General features: G+C 50.8%; 1 protein-coding gene across 6 annotated transcripts in view; it reads right to left on the bottom strand.

Annotated features, from left to right (window-relative positions):
* Positions 1-12,183: 12,183 nt before the first annotated feature.
* The window catches only part of LOC137853827 (uncharacterized), a 61,267-nt gene continuing 49,593 nt past the window's right edge, over positions 12,184-23,857 (bottom strand). For 4 of the 6 annotated variants that reach the window (XM_068676623.1, XM_068676622.1, XM_068676626.1 and 1 more), the window contains one exon: positions 12,184-14,596. In XM_068676623.1, the coding sequence (XP_068532724.1) occupies positions 14,468-14,596 (129 nt within the window). In that variant the 3' untranslated portion in view covers positions 12,184-14,467. Of the gene's footprint in view, positions 14,597-14,667; positions 19,738-23,857 lie in introns of those variants that run through there. The other 2 variants (XM_068676627.1, XM_068676628.1) reach the window with 2 other exon arrangements.

Raw genomic sequence — 23,857 nt, forward strand, 5'->3', positions numbered from 1 at the left:
GGGCTGAGCAGAACGCTGTGTCCCACGCTGCCCTTTACGGGTTCCCCTGTGGTAATTTTCCAGGATCCTTTCAGCTGTCCCCAAAGCACTTGCTCTCCAGCTGCTTCTCAGCTACACACCTGGGGCAAGGAGGCAGCGGTGCCAGGGTGCATGGGCACAGTCGCGGCTGCCTCGGGTGGCCCTGATGAGTGGGAAGACCTGGCTGAGCACCAGGAGATGGGACAGGGGGTCAGACAGGGCTGCAGACCCCCGGCTCCCTCTTCTCCACTGGAGGTTCAGGCTCTGGATTGAGTTCTTTGCTTTGCTGCCTTGTTCTGAGGCTACATACAAGCTCTCCTCTCCCCTCAGGAGCTCGGTTACCACTGGCAGGGATGACCTAGGGCATGCTCAACAGACGTGGCAGGAACAGAATGAAGTAAATATTGAAGTGAATTTACTCTCCAGACTGGGAGAAGAAAATCAATCAGAAGTAAGTAAAAGGATGGGAAAGTTGAGAGGAGAAGAAAAAAAATACATATATAAAGATTTTCATTCTTGTCTCCTTCAAACACCCAAGAGCTACACAAAGCCCAGTCCCTCTCTCGTCACATCTGGAGGCCCGAGAGGCTTCCAGATGGTCTACAAAAGAAGAGTTAGAGCCCTGTCAGCGCTCCACGAGGTAACATCACCATTGGGAGCTTTGGGGAGGTAACGCGTGATAGTGTGACTATAAAGCCCCAGTGTTTGTCCCAACCCGGCGCTGACCCCACGAGCAAGGCCATGCTGGGGAAGTCAGTCTCTGCTGCCTCCCATTAAGGCAGCCAAAATCTGACCAGGTGGTGGTGGAGCAAATGCTGGGGCCTTGACTCCGCAGCAAGCTCTAGCAATTGGCATGTTCACGTCCAAGGTTGCCCAGCGGTCACGGCGCTGTAAAAGCAGAGCAACTCCGCTCAGTACACTCTGACATTACCACTGCTGTTGATCTTGGCGTATTATTTATCCATCTTCCCAGCCATAAATTTACTTCCCGGACTCTGTGACTGGCTTTATAACCATACTCTTTGCACTGAGACTGTGGAGCCCTCGGGACGAGACCTTTGCCTCCGAGCTTTCTATTTAGAGCTCTGCAGCTTTATGACAGTAACAGAAGGAGTAACTTCCCAGATGACTCTGCAGTGAGTGCCGAAGTTTTTGAAATGCTACTTTTTGGCTACTTAGAAGGTCACTGATAACAGCGGGTATAAATCTCTGATCGTCCTCATATAAGCTACTACATGGGGAGGAGGAGATCCTGGTGGCTCACTTGCAAGTACAACCCACAACAAACCATGAAGTCTTTCCCCTGTTCTCCCAGACAGGTCAGCATCAAAGTCCAGCCCGGCATCTTATTTCTCAGATGCCATTTCCCAGGTTTAAAGCCTTGAAGCAGGCGAGTAGCCCCACTGAATCACCAGAGGCTCAGCTGTCTGCACCGTTCTTTGCACCAAGCTTTGGGAGCCCGAGCACAACCAGGGTTTGCACTGCACGCTCTAACGCCAGTCGCTCAGAGAGGCCAAAGCTCACCCAGCTCCTGGCTTGTGCTGGTGACCTCAGAAGGCATCTGATGACAGCACAGAACAGCATCCATCAGCTCTCACACTGGTGCCCCTCCTGAAGCCAATGCTTCCTACCAGCCTCCTCGCTCTGGACCTCTGCGAGCAGTCTGCTGTGGGTCTCTTTTCATTTGGGTGAGTAAATCCGAACAATGCTTTCAATCACTGCCTGCCTCGGCTCACAGGGGTCCCTTGAGTGCACCATGAAAGGAGAGGCACATCTGGGCTGGATTACAGGGTGGTGCGGTGGCTTTTATAGCTACAGATTCCTGCATATGTTTCCGAGCAGGACGTATATATTCATACGTCAAAATGCAGAGAGCCCCCAGGGTTGAGGGCCTTCGTTTCCACAAGTCCTTCCTGGTTGCCCCCTCTTTGGAGGACTTTACAGACACCTTCCAGAGCCTCTGCTCTGTGCTGCTGATAATCAGCTGTCCTACTGGGCATGAAGACTTGCTTTATTTTCAGACTAGAGGCCAAACTGAGGGAGTCATTTACACCCGCGAGAAGTGGGTGTAGCACCATGATTTACTGGCTTCTTACAGCCACATAGGCACTGATTTTGCATGGGTAAGGACAACTGCAAAGAAAACAAGGGAGGAGACAAGGAGACAGAGAGTAAATCCACCGAGATCAATAACGTTACATCAGATTCACACTGGTTAGTAAACCAAAGGTTGCTGTCTGCTCTTCACAAGGTTGGTTTATCGCAGCTCTGGAGTTTACACCACAGCCATTAAAACCAGGATCTGGCTCCTGAGGCTTTAGAAATAAACTCTTTCTCTCAAAAATCCCTTCTTTAGTGATCCGTGGGCTGAGAAAAAGAGACAATGATCTGTGGATGGAAAAGCAACAAAAAATAATTAAAATTAAAAGGCGGCAAGGCTCCAAAGAATTTACAGATGTCTCTCCTCTCCTTCCCCCCACTTCTCCGTGGTCAGCTGTAAATATTTATCTGGCAGGCTGCAGTGAAAGGCATGGCCCAAAACACTTAATCACAGTTTCAGCGTGGCTGCCCTCCAGAGCACCCCGAACTCGGGGGACGGTGCTTTTTTCTCCAGCTTTGTTTGGGGAAGGCACCTCAGCTCTTGCACGGGCAAACACAGACTTTGAAAAGCAGCTTATAACACCTTAAATGTCAACTGCTGGATTCTTTTATTGTTTTCTTCCTTTTAGGATTTTTTTTATTATTATTTCTGAAGGGCCTGATTTTCTGTTTTAACCCCAAGGGTCAGCTAACCCTGCCACCCAGCCGACAGCACCCGGTGCTGTCTGCCAAACAGAAGTGGTAAAGAGAAGTGTGAAGTTGCACTGCAGCAGTCAGGAGCTTTGGGAAATCCTCCCCAGAAGCAGAAGGCTCATTATATTTCTATAATTCTCCCCAAAGTGTTTCACAGGTGTCAGTCAGGCACAACTCCATCTAATCCAGCGAGGGTGGCTGCTCTGGGTGCAGCCTGGCAGCTCCTATGTGTTGGCTGGCCCAGGGGAGGAGTGCTCATGGTTTTGGTCACAGGTGTGGTATTGTGAGGTCTTGTTACCTCATTTTTAAGCCATCTGTGCTCACACGACCCAGGGGTTAGCCTTGCTTGGGCAATTTCCTCTGCAGGCCTGGCCTGCCCAAGACATTGGGTACAAATCCTACAGGACCAAGGGTCTGCCAGGTTCTCGGCCCACCTGCAAGTCTGGCCTCTTGACACCAACCTCCCCGAGAGGCAACTGGGAAGATTTCCAGCAAACCAGCCCTTAGGGCTCTAAAACCCCATATATTCATTTTCTTCTACAAACCAGGAGCTTCTTCTGGGCCTCTCCGCAAGCACCAGCTGGGTGTGGTGGGCAGATACGGGGTACCAATGTGACACGTGGGCTGCTCCTGTTTTGTCCTGTCCAAGCTGTCCCTCCTTTTTATTTCTCTTCAATTCTTTCTGTCCCTTCTTCTGCATTCAAACCCAGAGCAGTATCTAGAGGCCATAAATTCCCAGCAAAATGCCGCTGTTGAGTTCCATCAAAGGAGCCTTTGTGCTGAGCCTCTCCTGGGGGCGAGCTCTCCACTTTTCCATGGAAGAGCTGGGAGAGGAGAAGGGGAGGACAGGACCACAGCACGCAAAGCTGTAGCCCCCGTGAAGCACAGGCAGCCCCATGGGGCCTCCCTCAGGGCCTCTTCCCACTCCTGCTCAGCCCCTCAGCCCCACAGAGACGGCCGGCGGCCATTTGGTGTCCCGGCTTCCAGCCACCCTGACCAAAGTGTGGCCCAGTCCTCCTGAGAGGAGATGAGACGTGCAACCATCCTCTTCGTTTTTTCCTTCCTCACCAAAATTTCCAATGGAAACACTGCTCTGTCGGCACATCTGCAAACGTGCAGGGTTCCTTGAAAAGGCATCTCCACTCATTTAGACGGGGTGCTCAGTAACCATGCACATAATTCGGTCTGAGGTTAATCTGTTATCATATCAGTGGCTCTTGCAATTTTTAACAAACTCCCGGGGCCTGGAGAAGTGTTAGTCCCCCCCTTCCTGTAAATGTAAATACATGAACATCTCAGGTTCCTTCAAAAAATAAATAACCAAGCAACTCCCTTCTTGGCAGTAATTATTGTGAGCTTGCAACTGCTATGCGAAGGGAAGCTGAAAATGTGCCCCAGCTGTAGCCAAAGATTTTAAGAACCGAAATAGAAGATAAGCAATCAGACTTCAAACTGCAGTTTTTAATCTTGGTTGTTTTTTCTTGTTTGTTTTGGTTTTGTTTGTTTTGTTTTGTTTTTAAGACGGGGCTGTGAAATCGGGGGCCTTATTTGGGATTTTGAAGTCATCAGGGCCAGTAATATTGTGCTGGTTAATCCCATGCTGTGACAGATTATAGTGTCATTAGCTGGTAAGCCACAGGATGCTCTTGGAGCAGCATCTCCACTTCAGGTAGGCTTTCCCAAAAGGACTGCTTTGACCAAAATGGGCTGCTGGCTTTGCATTGCCTGTGGGGCACTGCACCATCAGGGGTCTCCATCCTCCTCAATCCTGCCTTACCCATGAGGTGACTTCCCAGCATCACACCCTGTAATCCACAAAGGTAGCAGGTCCACCTTCACTGCTTTAATTTTGCCCCCACGTAATAAACAACCTGAGCTATGTGCATGTTTTCATCCCTGCTTCTTGCAGGCTAAGCCCAGGTCATTTACCAGGCACAGAGCAGAGGGCAGAGCAACTAAAGGATCAAGAGACTTTTGGTTTTTCAGAGGGAAAAAGGCAATCCCACTCTTGCACAGTGTATCATACATGCCAGCACCATGCCATTCCCTCATGAAGCTCAGGCTCCTCTCCGGGCTCTGCACAGGGGCACAGCTGTCACACGTCCTGGCACACGGGTGAAGCTGCCCGGAGGAGAGATGCGAGGTGTGAAGCCTGACTAAATACCTTGTTTGTAGTCACGCACTCGGGCAGCACTGCCCTAAGCCAAAAGCATATGGGCAGAGGCACAAAGAGATAGGATATGACCCACAATTACAGTGCACGTTCTCCTCTGAACTGCTGAGTTAGGAAATCTGGTAGCAAATGCCTCATTTACAGAAAAGCAGCCTTGGGAAAAGCAGCCTGGTACCCCTGAGGGAAGACAACATGCCTGCAGTGGGACCATCCAGGTGGGCTCCAGAGATGCAGGGCAAAGCCTTCATGATACCAACAGGTTTCTCTGAGGACCTGAATGATTTGCTGGTTTCCTCAAAGTGAGGGGCTTTCGTCTGTGCAGTGCTACAGCACTACCAAAATAGCAGGAAAATTCAGTGTTTTGGTGTGCACAAGAAGTACACAACTCCTGTTTACCTCCAATATTGTGTTGTCTCCTGGAGGCAATCGCCAGGCTACAGTCTGTAGAGCACTGAAAGCCACGGGAAACCATCAGAGATAGAAAGTTTAGGTGGTTTAACATGAACCATACGTACTGCTCAGAGTTTTCTGAGTAATCCAGCTTCTACATATCCTCACTGCATTACAAAAATGATGCATCGTCCCCCCTTTTCTTGGCTTTGTTACAGGGAAGGAATCTCCCCCGAGATCGTAATTGCTTCAAATGCTCTCTGCTCTATTTATATTTGATTTTACCCAGCGGTTTCAAGCAATTCTGATCCTGAATGACTGTTGATCTAGGGCTGTACCCTGTCTAACATCTGCTTTGAAGGAGTTGCGTGCAGGCCTCTTTGAATAACATTACACAGGGCACAGAGGACTTGGCTCTCCAATTAAAGGCTTTATAAAGATCCAGTCAGTACAGTGTTTATCTTCACAGACAGAGGCATGCGACCACGACGCTTTTCATATTTACGGACCCAATTTCAGGCTAACATCTGTCTTTCCACTCACTATTTTTGCAAGATGAAATTCTGCCCTCAGATACATGACTGCAGCACGGAGGATTTACTCCGTGCAATGGGAAGCAGGACTCAGGTCTCTGTCTCCAGATCCAAGCCCTCCATCCTACTCATGGCCATGATCCTGGTCCTCCCATAGGGGTAAAACATGCAACAGGCTTTGTAGCCTGGGCTCCAGCCTTGGCTCTGGCTCTTTCTCCCTGTGTGACCTCAGCAGGAGCAGAGGACAGCAGGGACGAGCTCAGCCTGTCACAAGAGCCAGGTCCTCCCCCTCACTGCTCTCTGACTCAGTTTCCTCCTCTCAAAGTGACCGTAGCTCTCCCAGCCTGGGCCAGAGCGATGCTGAGACCCTGCTAACCCCCCATACCCTACCGAGAATGGGTTTTTCCTTCCCTGCCTGGTGGAAATATACGCAGGGAGCAGCCCGGCTGGCAGCGCGCCTGGCAGCTCCAGTGCCCAGAGGTCACAAGAGAGGGGCTGCATTGCTTGCTCTTTCTGGGCAGAGGAGAGAAGGGAACATTGGTGCCCTTCTCCGAGCACACAGAGACCCCCTTCATCACCGGGGTGAAATGATGCCTCCTCTCCCCGCTGTCACAAGGACTGAGACAGCGCTCTGTCCGCACGGTGGCAGAGGCTGGGGGCAGGAGGAGCACGTAAAACAGACAGATGGCTACACAGCCAGCCCGGTTATTACCGGAATAAATTGGGTAAATCACAGGCTAAGCAGTTGCTCTCCCTGCGGTAGGAGAGGATCTGACACCGTGATTGAAAATTAGCAGCATCTCGGAGGCAATCGCAGCCGGGAAGCTTGCTGTGCTGGGAAGCGCTGCTGAGCCGGGCGTCGCACTCGGGCTGGGTTATTACTGCACTTTAAACCACAAGAACAAAATGTTTGGGACGTGCTAATGACACCAGGAGAAACAGAAGCATTTTGATTTGGTGGTAATTGTTGTAATTATTTTCTACCAGCGCAGACACAAATATGATATAATGGGTCTGATTATTTATCAGCACTGAACACAAGAAGGAAAACAATGCTGGTAAATAGCAGTGGGTTTATTTTGGGGAACTGTTTAAAGCTAGGAGAGGACAAAACATCACACTTCAGAATAGGAGCTGTGAATGCTTCATGCTGAAGGTCTGACAAAGGTTTTCAGGGTTTAAAAGAGCTTTATACAACTGGGGTTTTGCCCTGCTGTATGTGGCTTGGTCTCACTGCCCGAAGCCAGGTCTGCTGGGCAGTCCTCACTGAGGTCTTTGCTAAATGTCACCTGTTGGCAACAAAACCATTCATGGTGGATATCATTTTGGGGGAGGAAAAAAAAAAAGAGGCAAAGGTGGCTCAACCATTTCTAGGCAGGGTACACAGATTTGTCTACATTAAAGCTTTCTTGTCACAGACACTGATGACTGAAACAAGGTGGGCAAGGAAGGGAACAAGGATGAGAAAAATTTGTGACCACTGTCTTGCACCAAGACCCCAGTGCCAAAGCCTTTGGGCCTTAGAAGAACCCAAAACCAGGAGGGGGTAAAGAAATAGGGGAAGACATGAAAGAGGCATGGGTCAGACAGAGGAGGGGCATTCATGGAGGCCAGGGAAAAAGAGGGTTGAGTCAAGTGGACACACAGGAGAGCTGTGAGGAGACAAGGCCAGGTCTCGGACCAGCAGCAGTGCAATACGGGGCACCGAAGTCTCACCACCCTTCAGTGGGCAGCAAAGACCATGAGATCCACTGGTGTGGGGTGCCAGCATACTCCAAGACTACACTGAAGACAGATGACTGGAAGCAGTGCTGGCTAGCCTAGTTTGGTGTCTCTGCAGAACATATCAGAGTGAGAACAGCAAAGTTCCCATGGGATCCTTCGGGAGAAGTTTCCTCCTACTTTTCTTGTCAAAGGGGCTTTGTTGTCTCCATTCGTTGCCCCACTTGGCACCCCGCTCTCGTGGGGCTTTCGATTCCTCCACTTGTTTGACCTTGGAGCTACTACGCTGTGAACGTGTCAGACGGGAACATGCAATCAATACCGGCCAACCCACTAACAGACCGAGCTATTATTACAGCAGGCAGTGATGTGAGCAGCCACAAAAAGGAAAACAGATTTTTGGGCTCCTCATGTGTCCGGAGCTATCTGCACATCCTGTCCCGGGTTAACTGAAAACATGTGGTCAAGTCCCGTCAGGCTGGCTTGCAGCTACAGCCTTCGCTAGCTCCCAAAGTGCCTACATCTTCTATTTCCTCACCCCCTTTCTTGAATAAGCCCACTGAAATCTAGCTCAGGAAATGGTGAGATACCAACGGGCTTAAATGTAGTTCTTGACATTGATGCTTTGCTCCTTCTGCAGAGCACTGATGTGTTGGCTGCATCCTCTTTGGCTTGCTTCCTCTGCATGGGGGTTACCAGGCGCTGGAGGATGTTTGCCCAGGGTTTTTCTTACACTCCAGAAGTATTTTGCATATATAATATACATATTATAAACCTGAAACAGTGCTCAAACCAAACTCACTTTGTTCCCTTGACACACCTGACCCAGTAAGGGGGGATAGGTGGGAAATTTGAGCCTGGACTGTGCCCCTGTGGACACAGTTGGACCCTGGCAGGAGTGACAACTGCCCCAGAGAAGGGTGAGACAGGACTGGCATGCAGCAACCTACCCCAGGAGACTTCTCACCCCTCAGCCTCCCTCAGCCAGAGATGGCATTCATGCATGCATGTTTCCTGGGGGATTTTTTTTTCCTTCTTTCTTTTCATGTCTGTATCCAGGTAAATATTTAGCCACCACAGCATCCTGGGTTCCCCAGTGCAACCCCGTGCTCTGCGCAGAACTGCCTCCGGTTGTTTGCTCTGAACCTGCCACCTGCTAGTTTTATTTGATGTTCCTGAAGGTCTTGTCTGAGGAGGAACAGTGCATACAATCACTCTCTATTTTGTAACGACGTAGCTTTGTTTCGAGTCACTGTTGTCCAGGTGCTTCTTTCTTTTTAATTCAATGGTGAAAACTTCCAAGTGCCTCAAGGACACAGATCAGGAATTCATAATTTTTTTTCTTTTATTTACCCATACTGGTATGGAACATTGCAGGAGTCTGCCAGTTGTTACCACAAATGGTTGAGACTGCAACAGCAAAGAAATACTTGTCACCACCCCTGCTTTCACATATGTAATATATATGTAATGTGCACTACTTGCAGACACCTGCAAACACAGCACAAGCTCTTCTGCCCATGCCCCAGATGGGTCAACCTCCCTGCCAATGCTTGAACACATGCCCATTGCCTTTAGTCAAAAGCTTCCTTACACTTAAAATATGCATAGCATGCAGTAAGTATAAATGCACTCTGTGCCTATACAGCCACACTGTAAGTCATACCCCATCCAACCCTAACCTGTTACACACCCTTAAAGGCAACCCTGTGCCTTTCCACTATATGCTGTGCAGCTTCAGAAAGGGAGAGCCCTGAGCTGTTTGGAGGATATGGTCCATCCAACTGGAAGTTCTGCATCTTCGTTGTTTCTGTGGCCTCCATCTAGGCTGGGGTGAGAGAGAACCCTGGCTTTAGCAGCACTGCTGATTTCACCCATTTTCCCAGTCAATCTGGTAGGTAGGTCAACACTCAGTTGGAAACAGGGTGGTGGGTGGTTTTTTTTCCCAGCATCATCATGTTTTCTAGCATACAAATGGTGAGTATGCTGCAAGGTGGGCTTCACATTGAGCTATGTCAAAGACCCAGGCACAGGACACCCTGCTTGAGGGCGGCTGTAAGTGTACAGAGATTTCTGCAGTCCAGTGAAACACACATGCATACATATGTATATATATCATGTGGGTGTGTATGTGTATACATACACATAAGAAAACAGACAATGCAGAAGAGCTGATGTTGTGCATTGGCTGCAAAAAGAACGGTCACCTGCTAGGTTACACATATAACAACCCGTTTTGCCATTGCTGTGAGCTCAGTTCTTTTATTTGTATAAGGCAACAGCACTAACCTGATTAATTTATTTTAACTGGAGAACAGTATTAGCCTAAATGGTCCCACTTAAATCCCAGAGAAGCCATGGGCAAGCTCTTCAAACAGCTGCCTGTCCCCGCTCACTCTCCTGCAGATGGTTAACACAGCTGAGTCCAGGGCGCCTGAGCTGCACCTTGGCACAACAGCCCTCCTCTCTTTGCAGGGTTTGTTTTCTGCTCTGAAGGGAAACACCTGCACGTCTCCAGCAAGATCGGATCAGAGCAGAGAAAGCTTTCGGCTTAGAAGTTACAGGCTCCCCTCCCACCAGCCACAACCCAAAGCTGGTGGGAGGACTCGCCGTGGAGCCGGGAGCTCCAACAAACCCAAGGTCCCGAGGGACCTCTACCAAGCTGACCGCACTCGCTAGTTGCTTTGCTCACACCACAGCCTCACAGCCAGCAATGGGGGGAGCATTTACATGAGGTATTTTGGAAGCCACAAAGGTGAAAAGCCCCATGCTAGTGGAAGCAGTGGAGCGCACTCCATGAGATGCCCTCAGGAGACCACAGCTCTCATTTCTGATGGCTTCCTCAGTGGTCTTCAGGAAGCCTTCCCCCATGCCAGGGTCCAGCATCCAAACAAGACTGATGTCCTTACCCCTCTTTGTAAGGTATTCTGGTAACTACAACGACAAATTACCACAAAGAGCTTAGTGGATACCGTTAACCTGTTTTCCTTCAGCTTCAGAGCTGTTACTGCATCAAGGCTTACCACCCTGTTTCACCACAAAAACCGCCTTGTTTTGTCAGTAGCACAGAGACCCAGCTTACAGGGATAGGTGAGGGGTGGGCACAACCTAATGCAACCCAAACACGTGCTGCAGAGCTCGACTACAGCCCTGAGGGCACCAAGAACAGCGCTACGGCCCAGCTCAGGCAGGCCACGCAGCTGGCTGCACCCCGTGAAGCACCGTGCCAGCTTTCTGCTGGACTCCAGCACAGAGCACAGCTGATACAACATAAACACACCCCTCTATATGATTATATCCTCACAAACAAGCCTACAGATGAACAGGTGATGAAGCTGTGGTGGCCAGTGAATTCTTGAACTACGTCTAAGGCCTCTGAGATAAGCACACAGAATAGGCGGGCTGTTTTGGAAAAAAAAATACCACAGAGAACAATAATCTTATACAGGAGGTAGGAGCAAAGGGCCCAGGGGAGTCACCAAGTGCACCTCACAGCCCATGGAAAACAGGCCAAGGCCAATTAACAACGAGCTGCAGCTGACAGGGAGGGGAGGCTGAGAGATAAGAGGGATGGCACAGAGCCAAGAGAGGATGGGAGCTTGGATGGAGGGGCAGGAATGGTCTTCTGGGAGCAAGCCTAAGGAGGGCTGCTCAGGGAAATTAAGCTGGTATCTCTGCGGGGCCTTGAAAAAGGGGCTAGCTCTTCAGGCCTTGTGAGATGTTGGTTAAGATAAATTGCTATGAGCATGAGGGAAGAGACGGGATTTAGTTCAGCGAGATAGCAAGGGAGGGGAACACAGGTTACAAGTACCTGAGATAGTGGTTTTTGAGCAAGATCCTGAGGAAAGGATGAGCTAGAGCGATGCTGCTGAGGAAAGCAGCACGAGTGCTCTGCCGTGAACAAAGGGACTGCTGAGAAACTCGGGAAAGAGGTACAAGACTTAGCGAGCATAAAATCATGAGCACAAGAGCAGATGTGGAGTTACCCCCCCCCTTTTGCTTGTGAGATGGAGATCTCCAGCAAGGTGATGTTCAATCCCTGTGCAATAGGCAGGTCGCTCAAAAGCCAAAAGGATTTTTATTGGAGGGAGCAGCAGTGAGGGCCAATATTCTGTACCAGGCCCAACTTCAAAGAATGGAAAGAGCATAGATTCAGATTAGATGTAAAGAAAATCTTGACCTATGAGGGCTGTTTGGCACCAGAATGGGTTGCCCAGAGAAGCTGTGGATGCCCCATCCCTGGAGGTGCTCAAGGCCAGGCTGGATAAACTTTGAGCAACGTGGTCTGGTAGAAGGTGTCCCTGCCCATGGTGGGGGGTGGAATTAAGTGTCCTTAAGGTCTCTTCTGTGATTCTGGTTTATTTAAAAATAAAAATGTTTTAGAAAGGCTCTTGGTGGTATGTTTTTCGAGGCCAACCTCTTGCAGACACAGCTTGTGATTTTGGAGTACCTGGGATTGTCTATGCTGTGTTACAGCTTGCTCTGCTCCATCACCTCATATACCCCTGCCTATAGGCACCCAGAAGACAGCAAACACACAAGACCCACCAGAGGTGTGAATATAGCAGCTGTTACGCTTTATTTCATTATTTTTATTTTTCCTTCTGATTGAAAAAGAAGAGACAGAGAAAAGTTACAAAAGTACTAAAAGGCAACAATATCGGCAGGACATCCCATTCGCAGCCCTGGACCCCCAGGGAAGGCAGCCTGCAGCACCCATGGACCAGCAGAACACAGCTCCAGGGCCGAGCACTGCAGCAGCTCCCATTTCAGCAGCGCCGAGGGAAGCCAGAGAGCACGGGGCCATGGGGGCTGCTACCCCAACTGACTGCACAGGCAACATGCCTCTTCAGATGGGTAGCAGACTACGGCTGTCCCTTCCCATGAGCATGGGGGTTCGGTTTGAGGTGGTGATGCTTCCCGTCCTGCCCTGGCTAGCTCCATCTGGCAGCAGATAAAAAGCTGAGGTGTGCCATCAAAACAAGATAAGCAGAGGCTCTACAGGAACGGGAGGAATGAGTAGAGGAATGGGCCTGTGTCAGAAGAAGGGACTTTTGCAGGGAACCACAGCACTCTGCCCGAGGCACCTCACCAGCAAACCCTAGCAGTGGCCGAGCTGCGATGGCCTGGGGGCAAGGAGCAGGCAGAGCTGGGGCAGCCTCAGGACACCCATCCCCTCACTGCCTGGCCCAGCCGCTGTGCCTGGGGAGGGAGGAGGGCAGTGGTGGGGCATTCAGGTCCCCAGGCCTTGGTGGCCTTCAGGCTTTTCCCCAGTTGTCTCAGGGAAGGGCCCAGAAAGTACCATGCGTGCTGGTTCGCTCTGCGGCCTCCTACTTGGAGCTAGACTGACCACTGGTCTCATCCAGAGTGCCATCAAAAACCTTCACAGTGGAACAGATTTAAAACTAAAATGGACCTTATATTACTCAGAGTTGCTCCTCTTGATCCAGACAAGTAAATTACTTGCACCCAGCCAGATACAGGCTCAAGGTGAGGAATGCCTAGACAAAGAGGTTACTCTCTTCACCAGGTGCTGGCAATGAAGACTCATCTGATGCAGCAAGAGGAATGTTTTGTTCCTCTGCCTCACCATGACAGAATGGTGAAGAGCTTCTCCCATTAGCTGCTGCTGCCTCATAGCGCAAAGCGCCCACGTGCCTCAAGGGCAGACCCCAGACAAACTCCAGTGGTAAAAAGGCCAAGCACCATCCTACCTCCTGTAGGACTGTCCATGGAGAACTGTCCCTCAGCTTCATTCAAAACCCCCTCCTGTTTATTCCACCAACAGGTGACCACAAAACAAAGACCCCTTCCTCCCACTCCATGCTACATCTGGGAATACTCGCTCCACTGGTGCAGAAGTGGGGTCTATCTGAATTTAATAGCCAGCCCATCAGGGGAGGGGAAAACTTGCTAGACACATTTGATTTGGTTGAGTTTGGTGATGCCAGTTGCCTTCAGCATCACCACAGGTGCAGCGGAGTACTGGGACAATGGCATGGACAAATGCTGCGTAACACAAAACAGAGACAGCCTCAACAGAGAGGAGACCCAAGAGCGCACAGATCACCCCACCACTTCTCCCCGGTGATACCAAGACTGAAGGTGGGCATTCTTTTCCTGTGGATGACTGAACATGGACCCTCCATTCTGTAATCTTATCCTAGCCCCCATTCTAGAATTTCCTCACATTTAAACCCTATTTTAGATATTACTGAGTTGCCAGCAGAGCAACTGAAACATGCAACTAGATTTTCCAGGTACCCTGTCCCACATCCCACTCCTGGAGTCTTCCGCTCAAGAGAGCTTGAGGTGAATGCGATCATAATCTCAGAGAGAGATCTTCTTGCTTTGCAGGCAGCCCTGTACAGCCTCTGTCTCCGATCCTGAGCTCACTTCTGACTGGGAGAAGGGTCAGGTCTACAACAAAGCATTGTAGACCCAAGTACTCTTGGAAAATTGACTGGACTGGGTGTCACAACCTGATCACTCATCACAGCCGCAACGTGGACCACACTAGCCCCTGAAACCCTCAGGGATATCTTCAATTACCACATCCATGCGCTTGCCTTGGTGGCTGCCCTTGCAGTTTGTGACTGTCTCATTTTGCCCTTGAAAGACAAAATCTCTCCAACTACCAGTATTCAGAAGTGGCAATGGTACAAAAGCAGTCACTGCTGCAAAGCCGTATGTTTCCTGCTGCCAGAGAGACTGTATTGCAAAGGTGTGTCATTGCCCCCTTCTCCCCCCACCCAACCTCCCTGGGCATCACCATGGCCCTTCTCACTGCCCGGCAGGCGGTTGGTTGATAGTTCCTGAGGTTTTCGGAGAAATTCCTTCAGTAGGCACATGACGGTTCTTCCACTGGAGCTATCGGGCTCAGAGGCTTCAAGGTGCTGAGGGAACGGAAGGCAAAGGTGGATGGATCATACACGAAGTGGGGCGGCGGGCGGCCTCCATTGATGCTCTGCAGGGGAATAAAAAGAGGAATGAAGTCAGTGCTGACAGAATCTGCAAGCAATGAAGTTCTTGCTTCAAACTCTTTGTCTTGCCCCCACCTCTCTGCTACAACCATACCTCCTCATGGATTCATGGCACCTGTAGCCATCCAGGTAGATGGAACAGGGTGAGGAAATCAGCGATGAATTTGGAAACCCAGAGTCCCAAAAGCATCACTGCCAGAGTGTATCGTATGGAAGAGCTGAATTCAGGTTCTCTTGTCTTTAAAGCAGGGATATACACTTTCAGAGCAGGCAGATAAACCAGGCCACCTCTGAACCCTCACTCTTCAGTCTTATTTTTTCAACAGGTCTCCAGTAATAATTTACAGATCACTCTTTCTCAATCCATGAAGTCCCAGACACTGAAATGCTCCAGAGCTTTGGCTCTACAGTTTAGGCTTCACCACTGTTTCTTCTCCCATCCCATTTACCACACTTCCCCTTACCTGTTTTTTGTGTGTGTGTGTGTGTGTGTTTTTGTTTTGTTCTTTTTCTGCTTTGATAGACTTTATTTGATGCTTAAATTTTCCCACTTCCCATCCACCTGCATCCTCTCTGCTCTTTCTTTCTCCTGAAATCACTTCACACCCAGAAGCATTTGACCGGCTTTTGGGGTAAGCTCCAGTCTCTTGTGGGCAGACTTGAAATTCAGCAGCTCTAGAGCTCTTTGGACTCCTGTAGAAATCAGCCTAAGGGCCAGATGCTCTGCATGTCTGGAAATCAGGCCTTCCCTGGGTTTTAAGTGTAGGCTAGAAGGTGACACCCAAGCCAACTCTCTGTCTCACGCCAGTTATTGTCCAGGCCTCCTGGGAGGGAATTTCCCTGAATGAGGATTGCTTACATGTAAAGAAAAAAATAAATGAAGACAGATTCCCAGAACAGTCCTGGCTGTGAAATGGATACACATGCAGGACCTACAGAAGCTGACATTACCTGTAAAGCTTTGGGACTGCCTGACCCATGGTTTAATTAACGCATTTCTAAAACAAATCAATGAGGAATGGCTGGGAAACGCTTGGTGCAAAAAAATCCCACCTGAAGGCTCTGCAGCTTGGTTTGTACCATGGCCTCCAAAAATAACTCTCTCCCCTTCCCCTCCTGGTGTTCAGAGCATGGTCAGAGCTGATCTGAAGTGAGGAGACCAGAAATACTCATGCACTGCGTAACTGGATAGGAATGCTGCCCCCCACTAGACCTTCCTGGGACCCACAGATCCCAGAGGAATAATGATACCACATTGACCTTTCAACCCCATAACATACAAAACGTTTTCCATTTAGATCTCAGGAACTGTGTTTTTTCCATAGGCAAGCAGAAGCACCAACAGGGTGACCTCCTTGCAGATGCTCTTTGGCCAGGAGAGGAGGTCCCACCGCTCTCTGGGCCAGCAGAGTACTTACTCATCTCCTGCAGAGCTCATTCCCAACAGACAGGTGCAAGCTACTGATAAAAAAGTTCAGCAGCTCAGAAGCTCATGGAAATGCCCCACCACTCATCTCACTCCCATCACTGCTGGGAAGTGTCACTTGTTTTCGCAGAGACTGGAAAAGGTCCAGCAAGAGGAGAGCTGGCTTGGGCGTTACAGCCTCCCTGTTGCCTTTTCCACTCCCTTTCTAGCAAGATCCACAGCATCTCCTCACCCAGCTTGCACTAAGGGGCTGTTTCTCAAATAATTAGGCTTTTTAGGAGCAATCACCAACTCTGCTGTTTCCTCTAAGACAGAGGCACTTCCAAGTCAGGTCTTTCAGACAGCTGCAACCACGTATCAGCACGGCGCACTGATGTTTGGGTACCACCTGCCTCTGTCCTGGATGGGTTTTCACTTGTCATCGTAGGACAGGTGCACACAGCTTTTCTTGGATAGCTGCCCAAACAGTCCAGCTCACCCAAACACTCACACCAGAAGAAAGCTTCCAAGCCTGGCCTTGTGTGTAGGAGGATCTGGGAGCCTCTACAGCCAGGATTTTGGTCACAGCTCAGCCCCAGGGGGCAGCCTTCGTGTCAGAAAGGGCCTCTAAAAGCCAGCGTGGGCAGCGTGTTCCTGCCTGGTTGGTCCCTCCTCTGCAAATTGAGATGGGCGTTTGAGAATGGAAAATGCCAACATGGTGCTTGGCATCAGCCGTGCCCGGAGTTTCAGCCAGCAAATCATGCCCTGCTACAGCCCCCTGACACCTTGGCCAGCAGCATAAGAAACAAGAGAGGCAGATTTAAGGGCCTTTCCTCAATAGCCACCTGCTGTGGGGTTATATATGGTGTGTGCTCTGGCAAGCCCCAGAGCTGTGGGGTAACGTAGCAACCCCTATTCAAAGCTAAGGGGCAGAATAAATCAGCACATTTGTCCTTCTGCAGAGCAGAGAAGGTCCCCTGCCAGTGCCAAGAGGGAGCGGGAACAAAGATCCTGGCAGTCCCCTCCATTTTGAAATGCCAGACGGGATTAGGGAAGGCAGCTGAAATCAGTTCATTTCTGGCGGACGGCAGATGGAAGAGAGGCTGGGGAGAGACGGCTCCAGAGAACAGATGAAAATTGTCCACAGACCGCACCAGGCTCTGGGCAGGAAGGAGCCGTGGGGCTGCAATCTGGGCCTTCTAGGGGCAAAAAAGCCTCCCCAGGGCACCGTGAGGAACCTGCTCCATTAGTGATGACAGGGCACCTCCTCTGCTAGGGACCTTGCTGGAGGGAAGAGCACCAGCACGAAACGGCCCCAGGACTGCGTGTTTTCTCTGGAGCTCGTACCCTGCTCTAGGGATGACCAGGCCTGATCTGGCTTAGCCTACAACACCATTTGGGATCACAGCATGTGGTGGTCTGGCCCCGCTGAGCAGTGCGAGGCAAAGCCCTGTAGGTCTGTTCCCAGAACGAGGAGAGAGATAGGGCCAGCTGCCAGAGCTGTCCCTCCCGTCCTGCTGCTTGGGCCAGCTGCCTCCCAGCCAGCCTGCCCTTCCCCTTGGGCGCCCAGCACCAGCCTGTGACACCGGGGATGTCACTCCTTCTCCAGAAGGCAGTTTGAGTCGCCCCTGCTGCAGCAGGCCCCAGGGAGCGTGCCACAGCCCTGCCTGACAGCCCCTGCTGAGCAAGCCCAGGCCGGCTCCTGCGGAGGCTCCTCAACACTGCAGCCGGCTGCCTTCACTCCGATGGCATCCAGGCAGCCGGGCAGCTGGCACCAAACGGAGCCTAATATGGGCCCCGCGCTAACAGCAATCATTAACCAGAGCCCTCCGTTTGTTAAGCAATGTATTTACACAGCTGGAGAACAGCCCGAGATACAGCCACGCGGCTGCCGGCAGGAAGGCACCCATGCCTGGGTGCCCCGTCACACACACAGCCCTGCATGCATGCTCACCTGCTCTCACACACCTTGTTTCACCCCTGGTACACCTGTGACTCTTCCTTACTCCTCCAGACATGCACCCACTTCTTCCTGACTCAAAACTACAAAGCAGCTGTCCCCCCTCACGTGGACCTTGTCCACTCGCACCTCAAGAAGGGCCCTCAACTTACAAACCTGTACTGTAGCGACCAACTGTGCTACCACCGTTAAATACAGCTGGTAAACCAGCAACCCGGCTTGGAACATCTCAAACGTATCAATATAAAGCACAGCTAGAGATGGTATGGACTGTGACTGGATGCAGGTGCCCCGGAGAAGGGTGAGAGTAGACAGCGCAGAAGGGATGCAGGACTTCAGTCCTATTAGCAGCCCTCAGAAAGCCAAAGACGTGGGCAACTGCTGCATAAACAACCTGGGACATAACTGTACGTGTTGGCAGGGAAGAAGTACATAGGAAGAAGATAAACAGGTGAAGGGTAAATTACTAACACAAAAGCATACTGCTCCTAGAAACCCCTCCCTTGCCCCTATGAAGTCTGGGAAAATATCCAGAACACGGATTGTGAAATAACTTCATTTTGGACTCATAATTCACAGAAACGCGGTTCTCTTCTCTGGACAAAGCAAAGGCAAGCGTGGCTCCAAGCACACTTTCAGATGTGGGAATTACAATCCCCAAAGGAAGGGGAAAAACGAAGTTACCTAACACAACAATGTCCTAGAAGGGAGTGGTGTGCTAGGGGTGATACGAAACACAGATCTGCTTAATACTCTTTGCTTCTCTTTCATAAGAGCTCCAGGATCCTGGCGGGACTCAAAATCGGAGCAGCGTGTGCGCTCTGCCAACCCGTTCCCTACTCAGGGCCAAGCCAGCACAGGAGTCCCTTCTCTGCTTCCTGTCTTCCAGCGGTGGATGCCTCTCAGCAGTGGCTGAACGATCCCTTTGCAGCCCGTAGACTCACTTGTTAAGAAGTCCTTTGGGATGAAAGGCAGCATGTAATTGCAAGTTGTAAAGGCGCATCCGATTCCCACCACCACCCCGCATGGAAAGGAATAAATCCCCAGAGGAGCCTTGGCAAAGACAGGCGCCTGCCCGCGATGCTGCCTGGCTGGGGCACAGCCGCCCTGCTAACAGCTGAACGAGCCACAGCAGAGCCCTGAGAGGTGCAGTGCTTTTAATTCCACCTCATCCTCCTGCCTTTCACCCACGCCACGTTGTTAGGAGAGAAAATGGTGACACCGCAGCTTTGATGTGTGAAACCAGCAGCTGCAAAGCAGTGGATGGGGACCCCTGAGCCATGTCTCTAATCCTGGACACGGTCCCAAGCAGTGGCTTCTCATCACCTGTGCTGCAGTTTCTCCTGTGTAAAGCAAGAGTACAACACGTAAACCACACTCAGGCAGCCAGGATGAATAACATCTCTGTGCTTTGCGACCTCCTGATGAGAAATAATTTCCTTTCAGTGACAGTCTGGCTTCAGGCACTTTTCAGGACAGTCATTGATGAGCAGGACCTGCTCCACCCGTGGTACAGCAATTCACGTCTAGCTGCTTCTTCGTTAACTCCTGTAGGCCTCTGACAATTTATTCCAGTCACAAACCTGGAACAGCTCAAGAAATAACTTTCCAAAGGCAAGCCCCTTCCCTCTCAAAGGTCTCTCCATCACTACCACGTCCATGCGCGGTTTAACTTCAGGGAACAGCCAGATGGACCATGACAGTTTAGGACCACTCTTCTCCTTTTTCTTCTAAGAAAAACATCAACTCCAGCTGCTGTCCTAACGAGGAAGAGCAAAACTTTGCAGTTAGCCCTGTTTTATTCTTTTCTCCATGAGCCTTCCCTACGAGGTCTGTCACCTCCACCAGCGCGAGGCTGCCCGACACCTACTTCCTTCTGCGCAACCACGCCGCAGAGACCAGCTCAGCAGTTTACAAACACCTCGCTGTTCCTCTTCAAGGGAAGGGGAAAAAAAAAAATCCATCCAACATTTGCAAATGTGTGCACGGAGTTGTCAGATGGCAACTACCAGACTTCGAGAGGTGCCACCAGGCAGACAACACTGAACTTTTCTGGGAGGCACTTCAAAGGGCCGGGCAAACGCTTGCTGGTCACTTGCCCAAGAGCAGGAACGGGCCAGCTCCAGCTCCAGGCCCTTGCTGGCACCGGTGTAACAAGCCTTTCTTCTCCTCCCTCACACATCTTTGAGACGTGTCTTTGAGAAAGCTGCCTGCAAGCTTTGACTTTGCCTGCCTGACAAACTGAAGGATAGAGGGTGTGCGATGAAAAGGCACAGACGGGTCATTCAGAGGGTTTTTCAGTTTGGGACCTCACCACCCCAAGGTCCCAGTGAAGATCCCAGTCTGAAGGCCACACAAATCCCTTAGGTACAAGTAAACGAACCCCCAGCTTCCCCTCTCTTCCCGGTGGGGCAGGAGCATCCTCCCTGCCTCTAGAGCAACCGCAGCAGCCTGCCCTCATCATCCTCCTCATTTCAGGCCAGGAGCCCCAGGCACGGTTCCTCTCTCGAGGCCAGCACGTGGTGCCTACCTGAGCACGTGCTGCTCCCCGTGTGAGCCCAGGGACATCCTCTTCCCTGCGGCCAGGCAGGCTGGCACAGAGCAGAGCTCTGCTTTGAACTTAAAGGGAACCCAAATTAACGCTGCAAAGTGAGTATTAATTATCCTGGCATGAGCAGGCTGCGAACACATGCCGCCGCAGCGCGCTTGCCTCTGGACAAACCGCTCCAGCCGTGGAAGCCAAGCGCAGGAAGCGGGCGTATTATGGGAGAGGTGTGTGGGAAAGGATTGCAGCGCTGGGGACCGGGATTGGAAACGGATGCCAGGTTCCCACAGCCATGCGAACAAAGGGGAGCAGCGGGCCTGGATGCAGTGGTGAAAGACGTGCCCAAGCGACCATCCTGGGCATGAAGCTCCGCCAGAAAAAGGAGAGGCAGGGCCACTGCAACCCTCTGTGACCCCAACGCCTCCAAAACCAGCTCTTTCAACCCCACAACCCATTTCCTGGCCATGTTCCCTAGCCCCTGAACCACAGCACAACCACCACAGACACATGGGGCTGCCCCAAGAGCAGCGTGTCTCCAGGCTGCACCTCCATCCTCACCTCCTTTCCACCTCCCCCTGTGCCTGCTCCTAAACCAGACCCACCCAAGCCAGGGGCTGAGCTGAAATCAGGATCTCAGCATCCTAATTCACCAGCCACTCGCTACTTTCCCAGTGCTGTGTGGATTGCACAGCTCTGGGTTATTCCACAGCATCTCCTCTGCAAGCACTTACATGATTTAACGGGTGCAAGGGCATCCATGGCAGGAATTTATGAAAAGCAGGCAGCTATAAACATTCTTTTCTTTAATGGAGCAAAGGAAAGAGACGTGAAAGTCCCTCCTCAAGCTGCTACGGACAGACTGGAGGCTGGTTAGCCTTTGCTATGAGACCCAATAAAGGCAGTGCTAAATAAAACAGTGTCTGGAGCCAGATATTTGGGTTAGTTTTTAAACAGACAGAGGCATCCCATCCTTCCCCGCACTGAGAAAACTCTGGACAAAGTCTTTTTGTCAGGAAGCATTCGCAGTAGGGCCTGGGGTTCTCCAGGCCTTACCATCGCTGCAGAGATCATCAGCAGGCAGCTGGGTGGCTTGGCTGGAAGGAGCACAGGGGGAGCTGGTTTCACCAACTGGCCAGAGGACATTCATGCCCTCGGTTAGCAGAGGATCTTCTCCACTTTGCTCAGCAGAGATGAGCAATCTTTTTTGTCTCCAACAGGAGACAAAAGCCTGCCTAGGTAACTGGAGTGCTAAAATCCCCACGAGGGGACAGAGCCCAGCACATAAGCCAAGGATGTGACTCAGAAGGTGAGTCCTTCTGCTTCTAGAGGGCAGGTTCTGGGTTTGGCACTCAGTCACATACTAAACACAACCAGGAGGGTTGGACAAACCAACAGGAAGCTGCAGTTTGGGATCTCTGCTCCCTGAGATATCAGAACTGTTTAGACTGCATGATACAGCATCGAGAAAGACAGAGCTCCAGGAATGGGGGTTGAAGATCAAAGCTGAAACCTCAGCCTTCCTCACACCCTCTTAAAGCAAGTCACAATCTTTGCTGGTTTCTCAGTTTAACCCGCTCTGAAATTGCGATCATGATATGTATCTGCCTCTGGGATGCTACATTTAGCCATGCTTGCGAAGCACCTTGGGAGCCTGCAATGGAAGGGGCAACATACATGTATGTATGGCTAAACACACACACAGAGGCTTCTGACCTCTTGTGAAACCTTTACTGCTTCCTGTGCAGCCCAAACCAGAGGTCTGCACCAATATTACTGTCACCTAGCACGCCTTGCATTTGTGAACAGCTCAGCCAGAACAACTCAGACCAGCATATCTCCTGCTCAGCTCCAAGCTGAAAAGGTCCCTTGTTTCAGGGGAAGAAAACCCAGCATGTTTCTGCAGTGGTCTTTTAGGATACAGATGTGAGAGATAAGAGATGGGGAAGTCATTCCAGGAATCTGGCCCATGTCCAAGCCGAGGGTGTTCTCAAGCACCAATATGATCAAGGCAAGAGCACAGGAGTTTTATGTTCTGATTTAAAATTATTTTTTATTTTTTTTTTTACATAGCAGAAAACACCTCTCTGATCGGGCAGGTTATCAGATTGGCCTTGAAATCCTTACTCTTTCTGCATGCCCCAACAAGAGCTCTCAAGACACCCAGGGGCTCGCCAGCTGTGTCTTCTACCCACTTAGTGCTCCTGAGATAAGCCCAGCTCCTGCTCCTGAGATAAGCTCCATCAGTCACATTTAGAGGCTGCAAGCAGGAGTTCGTGAAGGAGGAACAAGATACGTGACCGAATCACAACCCTCACCCCAAGAGGCTCTGGACAACTAAAGGCTTGTGGTATTATGGACAGACTCTGGAATTATGGATAGGTTATGGAGGCCGACCCCTCACCTTGCACTGAGGCATGCTGTGCTACGTGCACCCGTTCTGCACAGATCCATACTTCATACGCACGCTGTCACCTCTGATTTGTCTCTGTGTGCCTGCCCACAGGGCCTCGTTCTCCTGATCCATTATCCTTCTCTGGGGACGGGCAGGAAGAGGGACAAGAGGGAGATTTCTTTTAACACTATTTTTTCCTCACTTACAGGCCCTGCCCTCTCAAAGCTGTTACTCCCCCAAAATGTTTCAAACATGACTGAGCTGCTGCACATTTGGGAGGTTTATTAATCTGTCTGAATCCCTCTAGGTTCAGAGACTTGTCACATCGCTGCCTCATCATCCCATGTAAGAAGAAGAACCGCTGAGCGAGTGGAAAGGCTGCAGCCTAACACCATCTGAGCTGGCCCCCAGGAAGCTTAAGCACAGGGGACAATGACAAGGTGGCATCTTAGTGTTCAAACAGCACATGGAAAAGCAAAGGCCAGCCTGGGCCACCTGCTCCAGAAAGGCCCTCTAGGAGCACGATCATTTCCAAGGGCTGAAACAGTGTTCCAGTGCCCGAGGGCTCCTCCATCTGACATTCATCTGGGAGGCTCTTCCAGAAGAAGAGGGAAGAACAGCATGGCTGGGATGATGCAGGAGAGAGCATCACCTTGGGTCCTGACACGCCAGCAAAGCCCCAAGACATCAAGGCAATAAAAATACCAGTCAGGAGAGGGGTATTTTTAAAAGTGTGTTATCTCACAACCACACGAGACACTGTCCTCACCAAGAACAGCATGAAAACGCTTCACTGACATTACTGCGCTAAGCACGTCTGCTGGCTGGCAGGTCACTGCCACCATCACCCTCACACTGGAGGGAAAAACAAGGCATGCGGGGTGCACACATAATCCCTTCTTCCCTCCTTCTTCAGCAGCAGAACCATGGGATGAAAGCAAGG

Source organism: Anas acuta, chromosome 3, assembly GCF_963932015.1.
Source record: "Anas acuta chromosome 3, bAnaAcu1.1, whole genome shotgun sequence".
Classification (NCBI taxonomy): domain Eukaryota; kingdom Metazoa; phylum Chordata; class Aves; order Anseriformes; family Anatidae; genus Anas; species Anas acuta.